Source organism: Lissotriton helveticus, chromosome 3_1 (assembly GCF_964261635.1).
Source record: "Lissotriton helveticus chromosome 3_1, aLisHel1.1, whole genome shotgun sequence".
Classification (NCBI taxonomy): Eukaryota; Metazoa; Chordata; class Amphibia; order Caudata; family Salamandridae; genus Lissotriton; species Lissotriton helveticus.
Window position 1 is genome coordinate 1,565,885,645 of NC_136061.1, and position 18,995 is coordinate 1,565,904,639.

General features: G+C 48.3%; 1 protein-coding gene across 1 annotated transcript in view; it reads left to right on the top strand.

Annotated features, from left to right (window-relative positions):
* SORL1 (sortilin related receptor 1) overlaps nucleotides 1–18,995 on the top strand; it is an 852,839-nt gene that overhangs the window by 572,456 nt on the left and 261,388 nt on the right. The window contains exon 28 of the mRNA XM_078682321.1: nucleotides 13,313–13,444. Coding sequence (XP_078538447.1) covers nucleotides 13,313–13,444 — 132 coding nt within the window. The remainder of the gene's footprint in view (nucleotides 1–13,312; nucleotides 13,445–18,995) is intronic.

Consider the following 18,995-nt stretch of genomic DNA (forward strand, 5'->3'; position numbering starts at 1 on the left):
TGGACTTGCCTTGGTAGAGAAGTGATTAATGAATCATCTATAGAAATTGGTGAATCCTAAAATAGTTGGATTTCTTTCACTGATGTTTGAGTTTGTCAATCTTGTATTGCTTATACCTTACGCTCAGCCATGGTTATACCACGTTGTGATAGTATAAAACCCAGAAACTCCACTTTTGTAGTGTGAAATTCACATTTCGACAATTTGCAAAATAAGCCGTTGGTACGTAATGTCTGCAGGATTGTTTTCACATCATCTTGATGGTTTGTTTGTGTGTTTGAATAAATCAAAATATGAACCATATAGACGATCACGAATCGGTCTAAGTAATCCTTGATGGCATAATTTACAAAGAATTCAAATGCTGCAGGGGTGTTATAAAGTCCAAACGGCTTAATACAATCCATAACGAGTGCAAAATGCTGTTTTCCACTCATCGCAAACTCTAATAATCACCAGATGGTATGCCCCTCGTAGGTCTAAATTAGTGTATATGTTGGCGGTATGCACTTGATCGAGAAGGACTGATATAAGAGGTAAAGGGTAACTATTTTTCCTGTGATGTCATTCAGTGCTCGATAGTCTATGCAAGAACGTAACTCACCATTACTTTTGGGTACGAAGAAGAGGGGAGATGCAGCTGGCGACTTGGAGGGTCAGGTGATATCATTTTTAGGTCTCGCTTATGCAGCGGCAAAAAGACCTTTGGCTATCGCTACGGCTTTTCAGCCAAAAACGTGCACACGTTCCATTGCCTTCAATGGCAACGGTTGCACGTCCGGCGATTCCCTTGCGGGAGCGAGCTTTGGCAACATAAGTTTGCTAACTCCCGCTGTCAACATATGTTTTCTCGCACCAGCGCTTGTTTTCCGTGTTGGGCGCATTCTGCTCCCCTTTCTCTCCTCTACTGCCTCGCCCTCCTCGGACCCGTCCCTTTCGCTCCTGACGCACCCGTGTGATCCTAGAAAGGGTGCGTGTTGCCTGGAGGATGGGCTCCTCAGGAGTCGGTAATGTTTTGGCTGACTGAAACGCCGTTGCCAGGGGCCGTCTTCCGCTTGGTAAAGGTTGCTCAATCTCCTACTACTTTACCAATGTGGGAGGTGGGCTGCTGGAAGCGAGGGGTTTACTGGTAGCAAGGGAGCGGAGGTCGGATATTTTATCAGATAATGACTTATGGAAATAGCGGGACGTTGAGTAGAAAAACTCAAGCTCGTGCCACGATTCATTTCCCTGACATTTGCAGTACGGTGCACCCACTGACTCGGTGCCCTTTGATATTTGCAGAGATTATCCGTTTATTAGTCTTTCATTCTTGTTGCAGCAAGGCAGCTTTAACGGGTTCCATATTTTGACGAAACCGCATGCCTGCTAAAAATGGCGGTTGTACGCCCAGGCACCACACCAACCCTGGAGACCGTTGACACCTTACCCATATGGCTTGCTTGCCACAGCTCTCTGGCCTTCCACTCCACGCGCAGATGTTCATCGTCATCTCCCATATAACCAACGCGGTTAACGATGCGGTTAAAGAACGGAGGGCCTCTTAAATACAATAAAAGCGTCAATAATTGAGAGCAAAAAATATTTTGTTAAAAATAATTCATATTAGCGAGCATGTTAATTGAAAGATAATTTCAGGAAGTTTTAACTAATTTTCGTAAGACAAGAGTCTTTTTAACAATCTTTCCAAATTAATGTTTCTCTGAACTCATGAGCTTGCAAGTATACATGACGTGCAATGCCTTTTGACCACACAGCTGGTGGGATTTTTTAAGAGTTGACCTTTGCTTAGGTGGGAATGTATCCAGTCAGTTGTGAAAGTGGTTTCAGCTGTATTTGTTTACCAGATAAAATCAGTCCTGGTAGTGTCTTACGTGGAAGAGATATCGGTTTAAGGTCATAAGACCATAAGATTGTAAAGACCCTACTTTAACGTGGCTGCTACTCCTTTGATCCCCTCATAATTGGAGTCTGTCCTAAACAACGGTGACTTGAGAGTGTACTCCCAGCCACCCTTGTTAAGTCGAAGCCTGCTAGACAGCGCAGCTGTCTGGTTTGCTAACTAGATCTTCCCGACATTCAGAAAGCTTCCTTAGGAATGCAAGACCCACTGTGTGCCTTTTGACTACCACCACCTATTCCTAGCCAGGACACTCAGAACAAGCATTGGCATAGCCAATAGGTCTCACCTTTGGGACCTGCTGCATAACCAAATACTTATAAGGTCCTAAAGGGGAGACCTATTGGCTATGCCAATGCTTGTTTAAATAGTTATCTAAATATTCACGTAAATGGACACCAATCGGAGTTAAAAATGACATTCTTTTAGCCCAATCAATGTAGGGGTTATGTAGTGTATAAGCACCGCATCCCAAGAATAACACCAAATTGAGGTACATCGATTAGATCAAAACAAATACTTTCACTATGTTTTGTATCTTGTATATGACAAGTCATCGTAATACTTATGGTGGAATGTGTTATAGGACCAGTGGTCAGAAGGTTCCCATCAACCGCCTGTACTGTTTCAGGTCGTGGTTTAGACACCATAGGGAATTGTTAGTTTGTGAAAAAACTTTGAATCCTTGAAATTCCCATTTGCTCCTGAGTCATTCATGACCGTTAAGGTTTCACAAATGGTTTCTACTTCAAATAGTACATGGAGAGATAGATGAGGAACTGCAATTTGTAAAGTATTTGCCAAAGATGTTCAGGAGACAGATTAACATTACTTGGGGAATACTCCTGCCTTTTCCGTGAGCCTCTTAGTTTCCCTGTGGTTTTGTATGTTCTTTGGAGGTTGTGCGTCCAGCTCCTTTAAGTTTTACAGCACATTCTTGCATGAAATGTCCTCTTTTCCCACAATATAAACAAAGACCAGTCTTTCGTCGGTGATCCTTTTCTTCCTGTGTGAGTGGTTTTCTGATCCCTCCGATTTCAATCGGTTCTGTGGTATCTTGACTTACATTAGTATATCGTTCCTTGGATCCCACATAAGTACGAAACTCAGGTTGTTTTCTCTCTCCTTTACGGTCTGATAGACGATGGTCTAGTGGTAGTGTCAAGGTGATTAATTCTTCACAGGACTTAGTTTGTGGGTCAATAGGTGCTATTAAATCCTTATCCTTAAGCTTATCCCTCAGACCTTGATAATAAATTGCAGCCCTTTTTTCCTCAAGTCAATTGGTCTCTGCAATAAGGCGATTGAATTGTGTTAAATAGTGTATCAAATCTTTGTTGCTCTGCCGTAATTCAAGCAATTCACGGTCAGCCGACCCTATTATTGTTCTTCTATCAAATATTCATTAAACCTCTGCTTTGAAGGTGCGCCAATCATATAAGAAAGTATCATCGGTGTTTACTAAGGGAACAGCCCATATAGTAGCGTCCCCATTTAAGTAGCAAATAAGAAAGGCAATGCGAAATTGGGCATCTGGAAAGCATTTGGTCTGAACATAAAATGCAATGGTACCTGTGTTAAAAATGTCTGGAATTTAGTAGGGTCCCCAGGAAACCGTTCTGGAGACGCCAATGGAACTGTCTGAGGGACTTTCACGGAAACTGAAGGGGTGGGATTCTGAACACTAATGGCTTGAGACGGTGGTTGTAGAGTACGCTATCTGAAAGAAACAGGTTAGTATTAGATTCCTTACCTTAGAATATCCCCAGGCGTCAGTCTGGATCCGGAAACTTTTGCGTAGCAGTACCCCTGCGCGTCGGTAGGCGTCGTCTGCAGGCGTCCCCTGCGGCTCCGCGTCGTCGGCGTCGTGCGCCGTGATGACGTCGCTGGAGTATATAGACGCCGCCTCCGCGCGCTGACGTCAGTTCTTCTTTTTTCCGCGCCAGTTAGCGCAGATCCGAAGAGCAGTACTCCGGTCTTTTGACCAAGTTTATTGTTAATTACTAATCTTCTACGGTGCCGGTAGGATGCCTGGTTTCAAGGGTTGCGACGAGTGCGACCGCCTGATGTCGGTCACCGACCACCATCGACTCTGCCTCCGGTGTCTGGGCGCGGACCACGACGTGGAGTCCTGCGTCGACTGTCGGGCCTTGACTGGTAAAGCTAGGCGGGAGCGGTCCCGCAAGCTTCTCGAGCTCCGTGTGTCGGCCCCGCGTCGAGAGCGGTCCCGGTCCGGTCAGAGGTCGAGGGAGCGGTCGAAGGAACGATCGCGGAGCCGCCATGAGCGCTCCGTGAGTCGCCACCATTCCTCCGGTTCGTCAGGTAAGCGTAAGAGGTCGGGGCGTCGTCATCGTACCCCTGACTCCCCCCGACGCCGCGTGATGCGGCCGGGGGCTCGGGTGGCCCCACCCCCGCGGCCCCGCGTGGGTTGCCGACGCCGTCTGACCCATACCCGTCGGTCCCTGGGGAAGGCGCGTCGAGTGAGGAGATCGAGGCCTTCCTCATCGCTATGAGGGCGAGGTCTCCTCCGGCGGGGCCTACGGCGCCTGCGGGCCCGTCGGTCCCGTCTGGGGGCCCGAGCGGTTCGGGTGCTCCTGCCTCGACGCCGCCGGTGGCTCCAGCCTCGGCGCCGCTGGGCCCCTCAGGTTCGTCGCCGGCTGGTCTACCGGCCTCTCCGGCGTCGGTTCCTTTGAGCCACCCCGTGGTACCGCCTCCGCGCGGTGCAGCGACTCCGCCGTCGGTTCCGGCCGGCGTCGGGTCCCCGGCGCCGACGCCACGCGGCGCCACCCCGATTCCCCCTCTGACTCCTGACGCGGAGTCGGACCGGCGTCGTCCGACGCCGGATCCGGCGCCGATGGGGCCCATTGACCCCGAGGTCTATATCGTCGATCCAGAATACGGCGATGAGGACGAGTATGGAGAGGGTTGGGAGGGGTCTGAGGACCCTTTATCCCGTGCCTGCCAGTATGATGTGGACTGGGTAGGTGATCTGGGTGATGCCAGTGGTCTGGACGAGTCGCCCAACCCTGGGTTTGTCTCCCCGACCCCTGTGGCGTCTGAGGCAGGTGCTGCCTATTCGGTGGTCCTGATGAGGGCTGCCAAGGCCTTGAGCCTTGAGCTCCCTGTCGCGAAGGTCAAGCCGAACATTCTGACCGAAGTGTTTAAACCGCAGTCATGCCCCCAGGAGCCTCTGCTGCCGTTTAATGAGGCCCTGACGGATGTCCTTTTGGGCACCTGGTCCAGGCCCGCTTCCGGTGCACCGGTTGACCGGAACGTTGCCAGGCGTCACCGTCCGTGCTCGGACGACCCTGCCTTCCTATCCACCCATCCCTCCCCGGAGAGTCTGGTGATCCAGGCCTCCACTTCGCAGTCCGCGTTCCCGTCGGCTCCGCCCGATCGGGAATCAAAGCGGTATGACCAATTTGGTAAAAAGGTCTTTTCCTCTTTGAGCGCTGGGCTGCGGTCTTGTAATACCGCGTGCCTCTTGGGCCGCTACACCCACTCCCTGTGGGATACGGTCGAGGAGTGTTTGCCGCAATGCCCCCAGGAAGTGCGGGACAAGCTCACCCGGGCTTTCGTTGAAGGCCGGGATGCGGCGCGGTACTCGATCCGTTGTGGTCTGGACACGACCGACTCGCTGGGACGGGCTATGTCCACGACGGTGGCGATTCGTCGCCATGCTTGGCTGAGATCTGCCAACTTCTCGCCAGACGTCCAAAATACGCTCATGGACATGCCATTTGATGGCAGTCGCCTGTTTGGTGACAAAGCGGACCACGCGCTGGAGCGCTTCAAGGACTCCAGGGTCACGGCCAAGTCCTTGGGTCTTTCGACCCAGCGCCAGCAGACGGGTTCGTTTCGCCCCTTTCGTGGCCAAGGGAGGGGCGGTCCCACACGTGCTGCCAGCCACGCGCCGCAGAACGCTCCCCAGCGCGGTGGCGGCCGTGGTTTCCGCCGTGGTGGCGGTAGAGGCCAGCGGCGAGGTCAGTCCACGCCTCCCCCCGCTGCTGCATCCAAGCCTTCCTAGTCCGAGCTTTCGGGCTCACGTGACGCCAGTGGGTGGCAGGGTTCGCCATCACCACTCCCGCTGGCGCGCGATAACATCGGACAGGTGGGTGCTGCAGCTCGTTCGAAGGGGCTACGCCCTCCCCTTCGAGTCCACTCCTCCAGCCATGCCACCGCAGAACCACCGTGTGTCGGGGGACCACTTGACACTTCTGCAGGAGGAAGTTACGGCCCTCTTGGCCAAGGGGGCCATCGAGCGCGTTCCTGGGCAGAAGTAGGGTGTGGTTGCTACTCCCACTACTTTCTGGTGCCCAAGAAGGACAAAGGAGGCCTGCGTCCTATCTTGGACCTACGGAACGTCAACGGCTTCCTCCGGAAGGAGAAGTTCAAGATGTTGACTTTGGCTCAGGTCTTGGCTGCTCTAGACCCACAAGACTGGATGGTAGCGTTGGACTTGCAGGATGCGTATTTTCACATCCCCGTCCCGCCGGCCCACCGGCGTTACCTGCGGTTCACGGTAGGCCACGAGCACTTTCAGTTTATCGTGCTCCCCTTCGGCCTTACCAGCGCCCCACGGGTGTTCACGAAAGTGATGGCGGTGGTCGCAGCTCATCTGCGCCGGTTAGGGGTTTCAGTCTTCCCCTACCTCGACGACTGGTTGTTGAAGGCGGGCTCGCCCCAGACAGTCGTCCGCCACCTTCAGATGACGGCAGACCTCCTGCACGAGCTGGGGTTTTCCATCAATGTGCCGAAATCACACCTGTGTCCCTCTCAGAAGCTCCTTTTCATCGGAGCGGTTCTCGACTCGGCGCAGTTTCGAGTTTATCCCCCGGAACGGCGGGTCCGGGATATTCAGGCTCTGATTCCCATCTTTCAGCCGTTATCCCGGGTTTCGGTCAGGTTGACGCTGCGGCTTCTGGGGCTGATGGCCTCCTGCATCCTACTGGTGCATCACGCCAGGTGGCGGATGCGGGCTCTGCAGTGGGACCTGAAGTTTCAGTGGGCCCAGCATCAGGGCAACCTATCCGACCATGTCCTGATCTCGGAGGGCACTGCGAGACAGTTGCAGTGGTGGCTTACGGACCGCGATTGGGTCAGAGGCAGATCCCTCTCCCTTCCCCAACCGGAGCACGTGGTTGTGACGGACGCGTCCCTCCAGGGCTGGGGTGGCCACTTGGGAGAGGCGGAGATCAGAGGCATCTGGTCTCCGGCGGAGTCCCGGTTCCATATCAACCTGTTGGAGCTGCGGGCGATTCGCCTAGCACTGAAGGCATTCCTCCCCTTTGTCAACGGGAGTGTAGTGCAGGTGTTCACGGACAACACCACCGCCATGTGGTACTGCAACAAACAGGGCGGTGTGGGGTCGTGGACCCTTTGCCAGGAGGCTCTGCGTCTCTGGCAATGGCTGGAACGTCAGGGCGTGACTCTGACGGTTCAACACCTGGCAGGTTCTCTGAACGCCAGGGCGGACGAACTCAGCCGTCGGTGCTCGGTGGATCACGAATGGCGTCTGAACTCGGACGTGGCGAGAGGCCTCTTTCAGCAATGGGGAGAGCCTTGTTTAGATCTATTCGCCACAGAAGAGAACGCGCAATGTCATCAGTTCTGCGCGTTGGAGTTTCCAAGACGGCACTCGCTCGGCGACGCCTTTCGGCGCGAGTGGAGTTGCGGTCTGTTGTACGCCTTTCCGCCTATACCACTTCTGCCCAGAGTGCTGAAGAAGATCAGGCGCGACCGGGCCCAAGTTATCCTTGTGGCTCCGGACTGGGCTCGAAGATACTGGTATCCCGAGCTACTCAGCATGACAGTCGGTCCCTCGATCCGCCTGCCCCTTGATTTGATTTGATTTGATTTGATTTGATTTAGACTTGTAGAGCGCATGGCTGCCCTGGAGCGTCCCAGCGCTAATCCTAATCTGAACCAGGTGAACTCAAGCAAAGCAAGATTAGAGGGTGGTAGGGAACAAAAAGGTTTTAAGTGCTCTTCTAAATTTCAGATGATCCGGTTCCATTCGGAGTTCTCTAGGGAGGGCATTCCATTTGTTTGGCACATTCAGTGAGAACCGTCGGCCTCCTGTTCTCGCTTTCCTCACTCGTGGGACAATGGCAAGATTTTCTCCATCCGAGCGAAGGGCCCTGGACGACTTGTAAGGTCGGATCACTCCTCTCAGGGCTGGAGGGCCTTTGCCTTGCAGGGTCTTGTGTGCAATACAGAGGGATTTGAAAGAGACCCGCTCTTGGATGGGGAGCCAGTGCAGGGCTTTCAGCAATGGTTTGGCTGAGGCCCTTCTCGGCGCCCCCATCAGCAGCCTAGCTGCGGCATTCTGAGCTCGCTGAAGAGTCTTGATGGTAGCAAGGGGGGCTGCGAGGAAAAGGGAGTTACCGTAATCCAGTTTGGACAGAATCAAACCCTGGATTAACAGCTTTCTAGATTGAAAGGGAAGGAGAGGAAGTACCTTCCGGGCAGCCCGAAGCAGGCCGAAGCAGCCTCCAACCACTTTCTGCGCATGGGTCTGGAATGTAAGTTGGGGTTCGAACCAAATGCCTAGGCTTTTTATTTGCTGCTTAGGAGGTGGAAGATCTCCCATACAGGCAGGCCACATCTCAGGGGGCAGAGAGGTAAATTGATTGCCTAGGAGCATGATCTCCGTCTTAGATCCATTTAATTTAAGTTTTGAACTGGACATCCAGGAGGAAATGGCTGTAAGACAGTCTGGGAGATCAACCATGCTGCCCTCATGTTGCGACAGCGAGACGACAAGCTGCGTGTCGTCGGCATAACTTATAGCTTTAACCCCAAATGGGGCTATCGCCTTCTCCAACGGGGCCATGTAGACATTAAACAGTGTGGGGCTGAGGGAGGAACCCTGCGGCACCCCACACTGAAGAGGGAAGGGCTCTGACTTGGACCCATTTTCCCAAATCCTAAAGGATCTCTCCTCCAGGTAGGACTGCAGCCATTTGAGGGCTGATCCTACAATGCCCAGCAGGGCCAGTCGTTGGGCCAGGACAGCATGATCCACAGTATCGAATGCAGCACTCAGATCCAGGAGGATCAGAGCAACTGATCCCCCTGAATCCAAGATGCATCTTACCTCTTCAGTCACCGCCAAAAGGGCGGTGTCTGTGCCCTGACCCGGGCGAAAACCAGTCTGAGAGTCACTGAGGAGATGGTTAACCTCTAGGTACTCGGAGATCTGCTTATTCACCACTTTTTCGGCCACTTTGCTCAGACCAGGTAGAAGCGAGATCGGGCGAAAGTTGGCCAGATCGGAGATGTCCAGTCCTGGTTTCTTTAAGAGAGTTTTGACCCTAGCCTGTTTCCAGCTCGGGGGCACTATGCCCGAGGATAGCGACGAATTGAGTAATTCTGTGGCTACCGGGGCAAGGAGGACCTTCTGTCGCAGCAGCAGGGGACGGTCCTCCACCCGAACCTGTCCAGTCTCCACCTCCATGCTTGGAGATTGAGCGGCGGCAGTTGAGGCCATTTGACTTGCCTCCTGAAGTCTGTGATGTAATTCTGGCAGCCAGGCGTCCCTCCACGAAGTCGGTATACGCCTGCCGGTGGAACAGATTTGTGGCATGGTGCACAGCAAAGGCTGTGGATCCCCTTTCTGCCCCTCTGTCTGAGGTTCTCCTCTTCCTCCTTTCCCTTGCCCAGCAGGGCTCTGCTCTGGGCACTATCAAGGGCTATCTTTCTGCCCTTTCCGCCTTCTTGAGGCTACCTGATCAGCCATCTTTATTCATGTCCCCTATTGTGTTACGATTCTTGAAGGGCATCACGCACATGTATCCCCCAACTCCGTTCGTGATGCCTCAGTGGGACTTGAACCTGGTCTTGACTTTCCTGATGTGCGCTCCCTTTGAGCCCCTTCATTCCTGTCCTCTCCGTCTTCTCACTTTAAAGACGGCCTTCCTGGTAGCCATCACCTCTGCCAGGAGAGTGAGTGAGCTCCAGGCTCTTTCTGTTAAACCTCCTTTCTTGTCTGTTCATCCTGATAAGGTGGTCCTTCGGACTAGACCTTCTTTCCTGCCCAAGGTAGTCTCTGCTTTTCACATTGGGCAGTCCATCACCTTGCCCTCCTTCTTCCCGCCTCCGCATCCTTCAAAGGATGAAGAGCGGCTCCATCGTCTGGACCCAAAACGTGCGCTTTCGTTTTACATGGATCGCACACGCCAGTTCCGGGTGGATGACCAACTGTTTGTTGGCTACTTGGGTGAGAAGAAGGGAAGGGCGGTGCAGAAACGAACCATCTCTCGGTGGGTCGTCCTGTGCATCAAAGCATGCTACTCTTTGGCTCGGAAGGAGCCTCCTGTTGGGCTGAGGGCCCATTCCACTCGGGCCACGGCGGCTTCTACTGCCCTGGGCCGGGGAGTCCCTTTGCAGGACATTTGCCAGGCGGCCACGTGGGCCTCGCTGCACACCTTTGCGAGGCACTACTGCCTGGACAGTCAAGTCCGGAGGGATGGCTTCTTTGGCCGTTCGGTCCTCCAGGACTTTCTGGTGTAGGTTTGTATTGGTTCGCAGACCCACCACCGGGGTTGGTATTGCTGGGGTATCTATTCTAAGGTAAGGAATCTAATACTAACCTGTTTCTTTCAGATGAACAAGTTACTTACCTTCGGTAACGATATATCTGTAAGAAACAGTAGTTAGTATTAGATTCCTTACCGCCCCACCCATCCTCCCCGTTCTGCGAACTGATACCTAGGGTTAAGGACATCCCTTTCAGGGCCCTAGTTTCAAATGGCACCAGTGTTAGTTCTCACATGGCTCTGCGTGTTCTGGCGCGGAAAAGCTGTGTGCAAAGAACTGACGTCAGCGCGCGGAGGCGGCGTCTATATACTCCAGCGACGTCATCACGGCGCACGACGCCGACGACGCGGAGCCGCAGGGGACGCCTGCAGACGACGCCTACCGACGCGCAGGGGTACTGCTACGCAAAAGTTTCCGGATCCAGACTGACGCCTGGGGATATTCTAAGGTAAGGAATCTAATACTAACTACTGTTTCTTACAGATATATCGTTACCGAAGGTAAGTAACTTGTTCGTCCATGTCGATGTGTTTGTAATTGAACTACCTGACTTGCCAAGGCTGCAGTTTCTAATCGTGTAGCGGCAACATCTTTTTGCATGTCTCCTAACATTCTACTAAGGTATTCCAAGGTTGCCATCTTTGCTGCACTGCTCAGGAGGAACTAATCGTGGGTGGTTTATTTTGTCAGGAGGCTCGTAGGTTCCTCAGGAGCAGTACCCTTAAGAGGCCCACCTTCTGGCAGGTCCAACTCTGATTTAAATGAACAGAGGTTCAGAATGGCCAGACGAGGGGAAGGGAATTTAGGGATGGTACTGCAGGAAGGGAGACCCAGAAAAGAGAACCCAGCACATTTAAATGGTAATTCAATAATTCGAGATAAACATCATCATATAGTATAAATACTCAAGAATGGATTTTCTAATTTACCTGTAAAATAAAGTTTGCTCAAAAACCCAATTCTTGGTTGAATGAATGATCAATGAATTATATTGTGATGTTTAACATAGCTTATTGTCTACTGGTCACCTGTGTTTTTGGCGCAAATTCCAAAATTTATGGCCAATTCACACTGGTGGAATTTTGCGCCACTCTTACGTAGTTCTGATCAATACAATTGTTTCATTACACACTTAGTCAGTTTTGAATTCCCAAATGTCATCTTCTCATATTGAAATAGTCTTGTTGTTCATCAATTGTAAGAGTTCTCTAGTAATACTAAGCGATATGCCCTCTGAAGTTCGCAGCCCTTAAACAATTGTTTGTCAATATGATAAAAGTAAAAAAAGAGCGACACAATGCAAAGGAACCGCCCTTTGACAGCACCTGGAGACAACTTTGTATCGCTCGCAAATGAAGCTTGATGGGCATGGCTTCTTTTATAGCCGCGAGACGTCCGTACGGTGGCCATGTAGGCAAATGTTTAAAACACAGTATGCTAAAAACAAAACGGACTTAAAAGAAAACATTACGAAGGGGTTTAAAATAAACAGAAGGCTAAAGAAACACAGAACAGAATACACTGCATGCAAAATACAACAGACAGTCGTGAGTCCTAACTTCCTCAATCAGTGCTTAAGACTAATTGAACATGTGTGTATGAAATCATGTGTGTTCTTTTTCTTGACTTTGATAAACCTGACACGGATAATACAGGTGACTACCAGGAACCCATGATCATATATTTATACTAATACAGTACTAATAGGAATCCATGGCATGGTGTTGGAATTAAAGTCCACCAACTTACCTACTGTTGCGCAGACTGTAGTTGGAATAGTAAATTAAACCATTCCAATATCCGGCACCCCCCTAAAATGACTTGCGTGCAGAACAAATGTGTGCTAAAGACACATTTGTTCAAATGACGGAGTTCCTTAGGCATGCGTGAAAAAGGCATGAGGAATTCCATCGTACATTCATCCATTTGATCTATTCTGCTCGATTTACACTGTAGCTTTCAAATGGGTGAGAACTATTAAATTAAACTGACGGTTATTGTGAAATGTAACACACACCTATACTAATTAGTAATTATTTTCAGGTCCCGTTATTAACAGCAGAACCCCTCAAGAACAGATTTCAGAGTAAAAAATCCACAGTGACTCTCAGCAAATTATTTTACAATAATTTAGAGAGAGGGACCTGGCACTTGCACTCCTGGTGAGACAGACCTTAGCTACTGTAATTGGACAGCATAGGATTCGGTCTTGAGCGCATTCAATCAAACAAGAGACTGTTCAGCACAACGTAAAATGTTTGTATATAAGAGAAAATGAGCCAACAAAAGAAACGAGGGACAGAAAATGATTGAGGCGGAAAGAGAAAATACGGTTTTGTAAATGAGGGAGAGTAGAAACAATGAATGAAGGACAGATTGAACGTGACTAGATTAAAAAAATGAATAAGGCTGAGAGGAAGTAAGTGAGGGAGACACTCTGTAAACTACAGAACAATAGAAGGAAAATGAGAGGGAAAATTAGAGTGATGAGAGAACATTGGAGAATGGACCAAGTTAGTAAGATACTCAAAATCAGGCTTGAAGCTTTTAAAAAATGAGAGGCAGAGTGAGGAACTGGAAGCCAGAAAATGTGAGGACATATAAGATGAAAAGTGGAAGACATTTTTTATTTTTGAAGTGCTTTTGTTTCAGATGTTGTGAAGAATAAAATCTGTGGTTTGTTAGAGCAGAAAGTCGATTTTTCAGGAGCCGGGAGTTTGCCTGGCATAAACTAGTTTTGTTAACTATCATAACCACCAAAGAACAAGCAATTTATATGTGTTTATGGAATTAAGTGCACACTTATTTATTTGTCTTTCTGAATGTTTTCTTTACTGATGGATGCCGAACATCACATTCTTATGTGCGAAGACCCTTTGTGTGCCCGCTATATGGACTTTATGTGCAAGAACCGTCAGCAGTGTCTATTCCGCTCCATGGTGTGTGACGGCGTGAAACAATGTCGCGATGGCTCGGATGAAGACCCAACCTATGCAGGATGCTGTAAGTCTACAAATGTCCAAATTATCCCAGTGTGTTCATTTAAAAAAAGGGTTGGAGAATATGGTTGTGAATGTGTGTGTGCAAGTAGGTCACTTCTCATTTTGCTTGCCGCATGTATTGTGAATCAGTTATGAGCAGTAGTCCATACATGTCATTATCTAACAAAACCCCTTTATGGACCACAGGAGTAAACTATTTAATGGGCATTGCACAATAGTCCTGTTTTAAGGCTGCATTTTTTGCAATATTCAATCTTGTGATGAAGAAAGGTATATACATTCTCCCCATTGCCTTCAATGTGCACTGGTAAATTAGAACATGACATTAATCCCTTTTGCTTTAAAATAAATCCCTTTTGTTATCTGTTACAAATCTGCAAGCAAATGCCACTACTTAGCATTCTAGTGCAATTGAACAAAATAGTCTGTTAAGCTTGGATCCAAGAAGACCAGGCTGTGCAACTATTAAAACATACATCAGTGGACTGCATTTATACTCTAACCAATAAGAATATCAGTAAGAAAATAGAAGTTAATTCGCAATTTTGAGTCCTTAAAAGCATTTTAAAAAAGTTAATTTATTGTAATGTGCCTATTCTTTCTTCTATAAAATCATAACAAGTAATTCATGCTAACTGGCACATATCCGTGAGTCTTCTCAATTTTTCAAGGCTAGAGAAATAAGCATGGAAATTTGGAATTTTTTCAGAGCTGTGTGTGTGTGTGTGTGTGTGTGTGTGTGTGTGTGTGTGTGTGTGTGTGTGTGTGTGTGTGTGTGTGTGTGTGTATATATATATATATATATATATATATATATATATATATATATATATATATGTATATGTGTATATATATATATATATATATATATATATATACATACATACTATCTACTGGCGGTCGCCAGTATATAGTTAGGACCTAGTTTCTATAGGAAAAGCGTTTTTTGTTTTCCCAATAACTTTGGCGCCGGTTGACGAATCTTCGCGAAATTTTAAAAACGTATGGCCCGCTCCGGTTAGCTCCTATCCTGAAAGTTTCGGGTGAATTCCCCTGCGGGGGCCAAGAATAAAAGGCGGGTCCCAAAACGTGTTTTCCCATGTTATTTCATTGGAAACTTTAGACACGGCTGCAGCCCGAACTGCTGAACGGAATTGCACCAAATTTAGCAAAAAAGTATACCTTGGTTCAGAAAGAGAACTTTTTGTTAAATGGTGTAAATTCATTCAGTAGTTCCTGAGGTATTAAAAAAATAAAATGTTTTGATATCTGGGCGGAGCCCAACCCTCTGAGCACAAGCTTGGTTCTAATTGGCTGCCAACACTTCAAGCCAGGAAATGTTGGCAGCCATCTTGTACCACAGACTCGGGGACAAATAAGAGTGGTGGGCAGTGAATTCAAGCATTGGCATCTCGCCAGGAAAAAGTGAAAACTTTTGTGAAGTTCTTGCGCAGGTACTTGACTTTGGGTGTCTTATTGTCTCGGCTTTCCAGCGGCGCTGGGAGTGCACCCCCACCCTTTAACTTGAAGCCTCTCGGCAGCGTTGGGCTGACGATGATAGTGCCACAGTCAGCTCGCTCTCTCAGGCTGCCCCGGCAGCCTTTTCATAATTTTTTTTTGTAAGCGGCCATGAGAAGGGCCCGGACGCGCGCTAATTGGTGGGACACACAACCCTGGGCGGGCGGGAGGCGGTGGTTGAGCCGGGGATGGCGTTGCCGCGGAGACGCTGTCAGTTACAGGAACCCAATCCAGGAGTGGGCGGGACCCCTCCTCCCAGGGACTCGCAGGGAAGCCCGGAAAACTGAGCCGTGACCAACGGCCAGCTGGAGGGGAGAGCAGGAAGCACTGCGCCTCTTGAGGCTGAAGGGGGCGCTGTAGTAACGGGTAAGGGTAGGTATCTGTTTTGCAGCACTGCATTACTCATAGGCTTCGACCCCAACCCTGCAGAAGTGCACGCCGCACTGAGTCTTCGAAGTGATACCCGCAGCGCTTCGCACAAGTGCACAGAGAGCTTGTGAGAAGACCAGCAAGGGCCGAGGAGCAGTGGGCGCACCACAGTCTGCGCCGGGAGATGAGAACCAGATAGGCGCTAGGGGCTCCGTCCGGGAAACTTGCACCGTTAATTTCTTCAACTTTACTTGTGCGAAAAGCCTTGCCATGTGGCTTATTCCTGAGCTCAAAGGTGTATGCATGTGTTTTTTAATGTATTTACTTGCGTGCCAAGATCAGTAGATCTGAACGACACCAAACAGCACCATTACACCTTTAGTAGAAGCGAGGGTGCCGTGTTCAGCACGCACCGACCACCCATCTACAAGCACCTTTAAACTTGTTGCATAGCATCTATGGTGTTGTCAACGCAAAACTAAAGCACTGGCGGATTGCCACTTGTATCGTTGGAACTATGGGGTGTTATAAAAATAATTTCCCTTAACTAGCCATAGCCCACAAGACATCCTCTTTGTCATCCACACAACCCCATGTATATGTCACGGTTTTATGAGCAGTGAATGTGCACACAAGCTGCAGGCTTTACCGTACCAGAGGAGACGGAGTGTTTCACCTTACAGCTCACCGGCTTCTGACTGCTACAGCCACAAGTGTGCTCCATGTCAGTTTCTGTGACACATCGGTCTCAGGGCGCTGATCACTAGTGCTCGAGATAAACGCTTATTTTCCAAAATAAAGCATGCTTAAACACCGTAAAAGAGGCTGCGATTGAGTGAGTACATGTGTGTCCCTGTTGTGCTCATGTCATTAGAATGCATTTGTCTTATCGCATTTTAGAACGGAGTTTGTGCACTGTTTGAATCTTATATTCTATTCAGTTGGTACGAGTTTCTGTCTTGCATTATAAGACAAACTTTGTATTTCTGTGTCATGATAATTCAGCACAAAAAGATGATGGACGGAATGTTGAACATTGTCAAACATTCACCCCCAGTCACGGATCTGGGTTTAATCCATTGTTATTTTGCTTACCACGCCATTCCTGTTTGGACACAGCCATTTGCAAATCAGTCTTGACCCAGCGCCCAATGGTAACTGCCAGGCCAGGTCCTCCCTGGAAACAAGCATCCTAGGACCGTTTTCGGGCTTTCAGCCCTCATCAGCCAGGATAGCTTGACTCCAGTGGCGTAGTGAGCACGGGACCCACGTCTGGGCATACCCTTCCCACTTAGGGTGAAAATGCAACACAAAAAGATGATGGACGGAATGTTGAACATTGTCAAACATTAACCCCCAGTCACAGATCTGGGTTTAATCCATTGTTATTTTGCTCAGAAGTATGTCCCGGGCTCACTTTGCCACTGGATTCAAGCTAACCTGGCTGAGGAGGGGTGAAACCCCGAAACCTGTAGTAGGATGCTTATTTCCGGTCCAGGGAGGACCTGGCTTGGCAGTTCGGGCTGGACTGGTCCCATGAAGCACAGGGTCAAGACTGATTTGCATATGGCCAGGTCTAAACTAGGGTGGCATGGTGAGCAAAAGAATGATGGATTTAACCCAGATCTCTTGACTGGGAAGAATGTTTTGATTTGTACTGCATCAATTGTGTGTCTTTCATTATGATAATTCCCTTTGTGTTCGTGCATTAAAGCGAACTTATATTTTGGACGAACTAGTGGCTGTTGCTTCTGGAAGGTGCTCATATTCAGTCTTTTCAAAGGCATATGTTTCCCTTTTTTTTTTTTGTACGATACGAGTATTTTATTACTGAAAGGTTGGTGTCTTTTCTGTACCTTAGAATGTGTTAGTCTCCTATGGTTTTGGAAGAAGACACTTGCTCCTTTCTGCAATTCTCTTGCCTCTTTCTGCATTTCTCTTGCTTCTTTCTATGCCTTTCTTCCTCTTTCTGTACATGTCCTACCTTTGTAGGCATAGTTAGAAATTAGCATTTAAAAAAACATTGAAATTCACTTAAAAACCATAGGTTTCAGGCACGTTATAGTTAGAAATTAGCATTTAAAAAACCTTTGAAATTCACTGAAAAAACCATAGGTTTCAGGCACGTTATAGTTAAAAATTAGCATTTTAAAAACCTTAGAAATTCACTGAAAAAACCATAGGTTTTAGGGAGAGTTATAGTTAGTTGGACATTTCACTCGTACAAAACCAGAGAAATTCCCCTGTTATAGTTAGTTCAGCTAACTATAACTCACGCCCCTGCAATGCACTGCTGATGACGTCACATATTACATCACTCTTGACGTGGTCAGTGACATCAAAGATGACATCTCAAATGACATCACTGATGACATCATCCATTTGATGCATCTTCTCACACCCTAATATAACCTTTGATACACCCAATCTAAATTACAAACTGCCATTCTCAAAACCATAGACACTCCAACACCAATAACTACATACCCACTCACTGATTCTTAGGTCTACACACACATGTACTCACTCATCCATACAGTCACTCATACTTATGGTCACTGTACATATGCACTCATACACCTATATAGACACTCACACATCACCATACATCCATAGAGGTACTCACACACCTAGTCAGTCATGCAAATAATTAATCACACTGCCATTTACTCACTTACACAGTTATATGAACACCAGCTCACTTACTCAAATACACATACTAGCACATTCTTATGCTCTATTACAATCACTGATACAAGCACACACTCATCCATACGCCACTCTCACAATTACACACTCTCACGTATAGCCATTTATATACTCCCAACACACAAATATACTTCCTTTCACATATGTAGTTACTCACACATGTACCACTGAGATATACACACACTCACTCACCCATACAGTCCATCACAGATGCACTCTTGAAACTATGCACCCAGTGAATCACCCACTCACACATCTATGAACAGTCACACACACCCCATCCACACAAACACTCAGGCACTCATACAGATACTCAGACAACCAATCAATAACCCATATAGACACTCATGTAGCTATTCACAAACCCATGCAGCCGCTTACTCACCAACAGACAGACGGATACAGACATTCATGCAGTTTAGTCACTAACCCATGCATTCAGTAAGATATGTTTAATAACTCACTTATCAAGTCAGTCATGCACCTACTAAATCATCCATTCAGAAACGTATACACCCTTTCATTCTTCAATACGCCTTTCCCTATATATATTAAATATATTTAAACTTTACAGAAACAGTCACTGGATGATGTTATCAGTGATGTCATCAGTGATGTCACTGACCAGGTCAAGAGTGATGTAATATGTGACGTCATCAGCAGTGCATTGCGGGGGGCTCGAGTTATAGTTAACTGAACTAACTATAACGGGGGAATTTCTCTTGTTTTGTACGAGTGAAATGTCCAACTAACTATAACCTTCCCTAAAACTATGTTTTTTTCAGTGGAAAAAAAAAATGCCTTGTGGTGTGTACCATCTATAATTCTTTGGTTTATCCTCTTCTGCTGGTACATAAAACACCTTCTATGTTCAGTATTTTCTGATCTCGCTGCCTAGTTACTGACTACTGAGTTTCTCTCAGCGCCCCTAACTGGGGCCTTGCCTCTCATGAGGT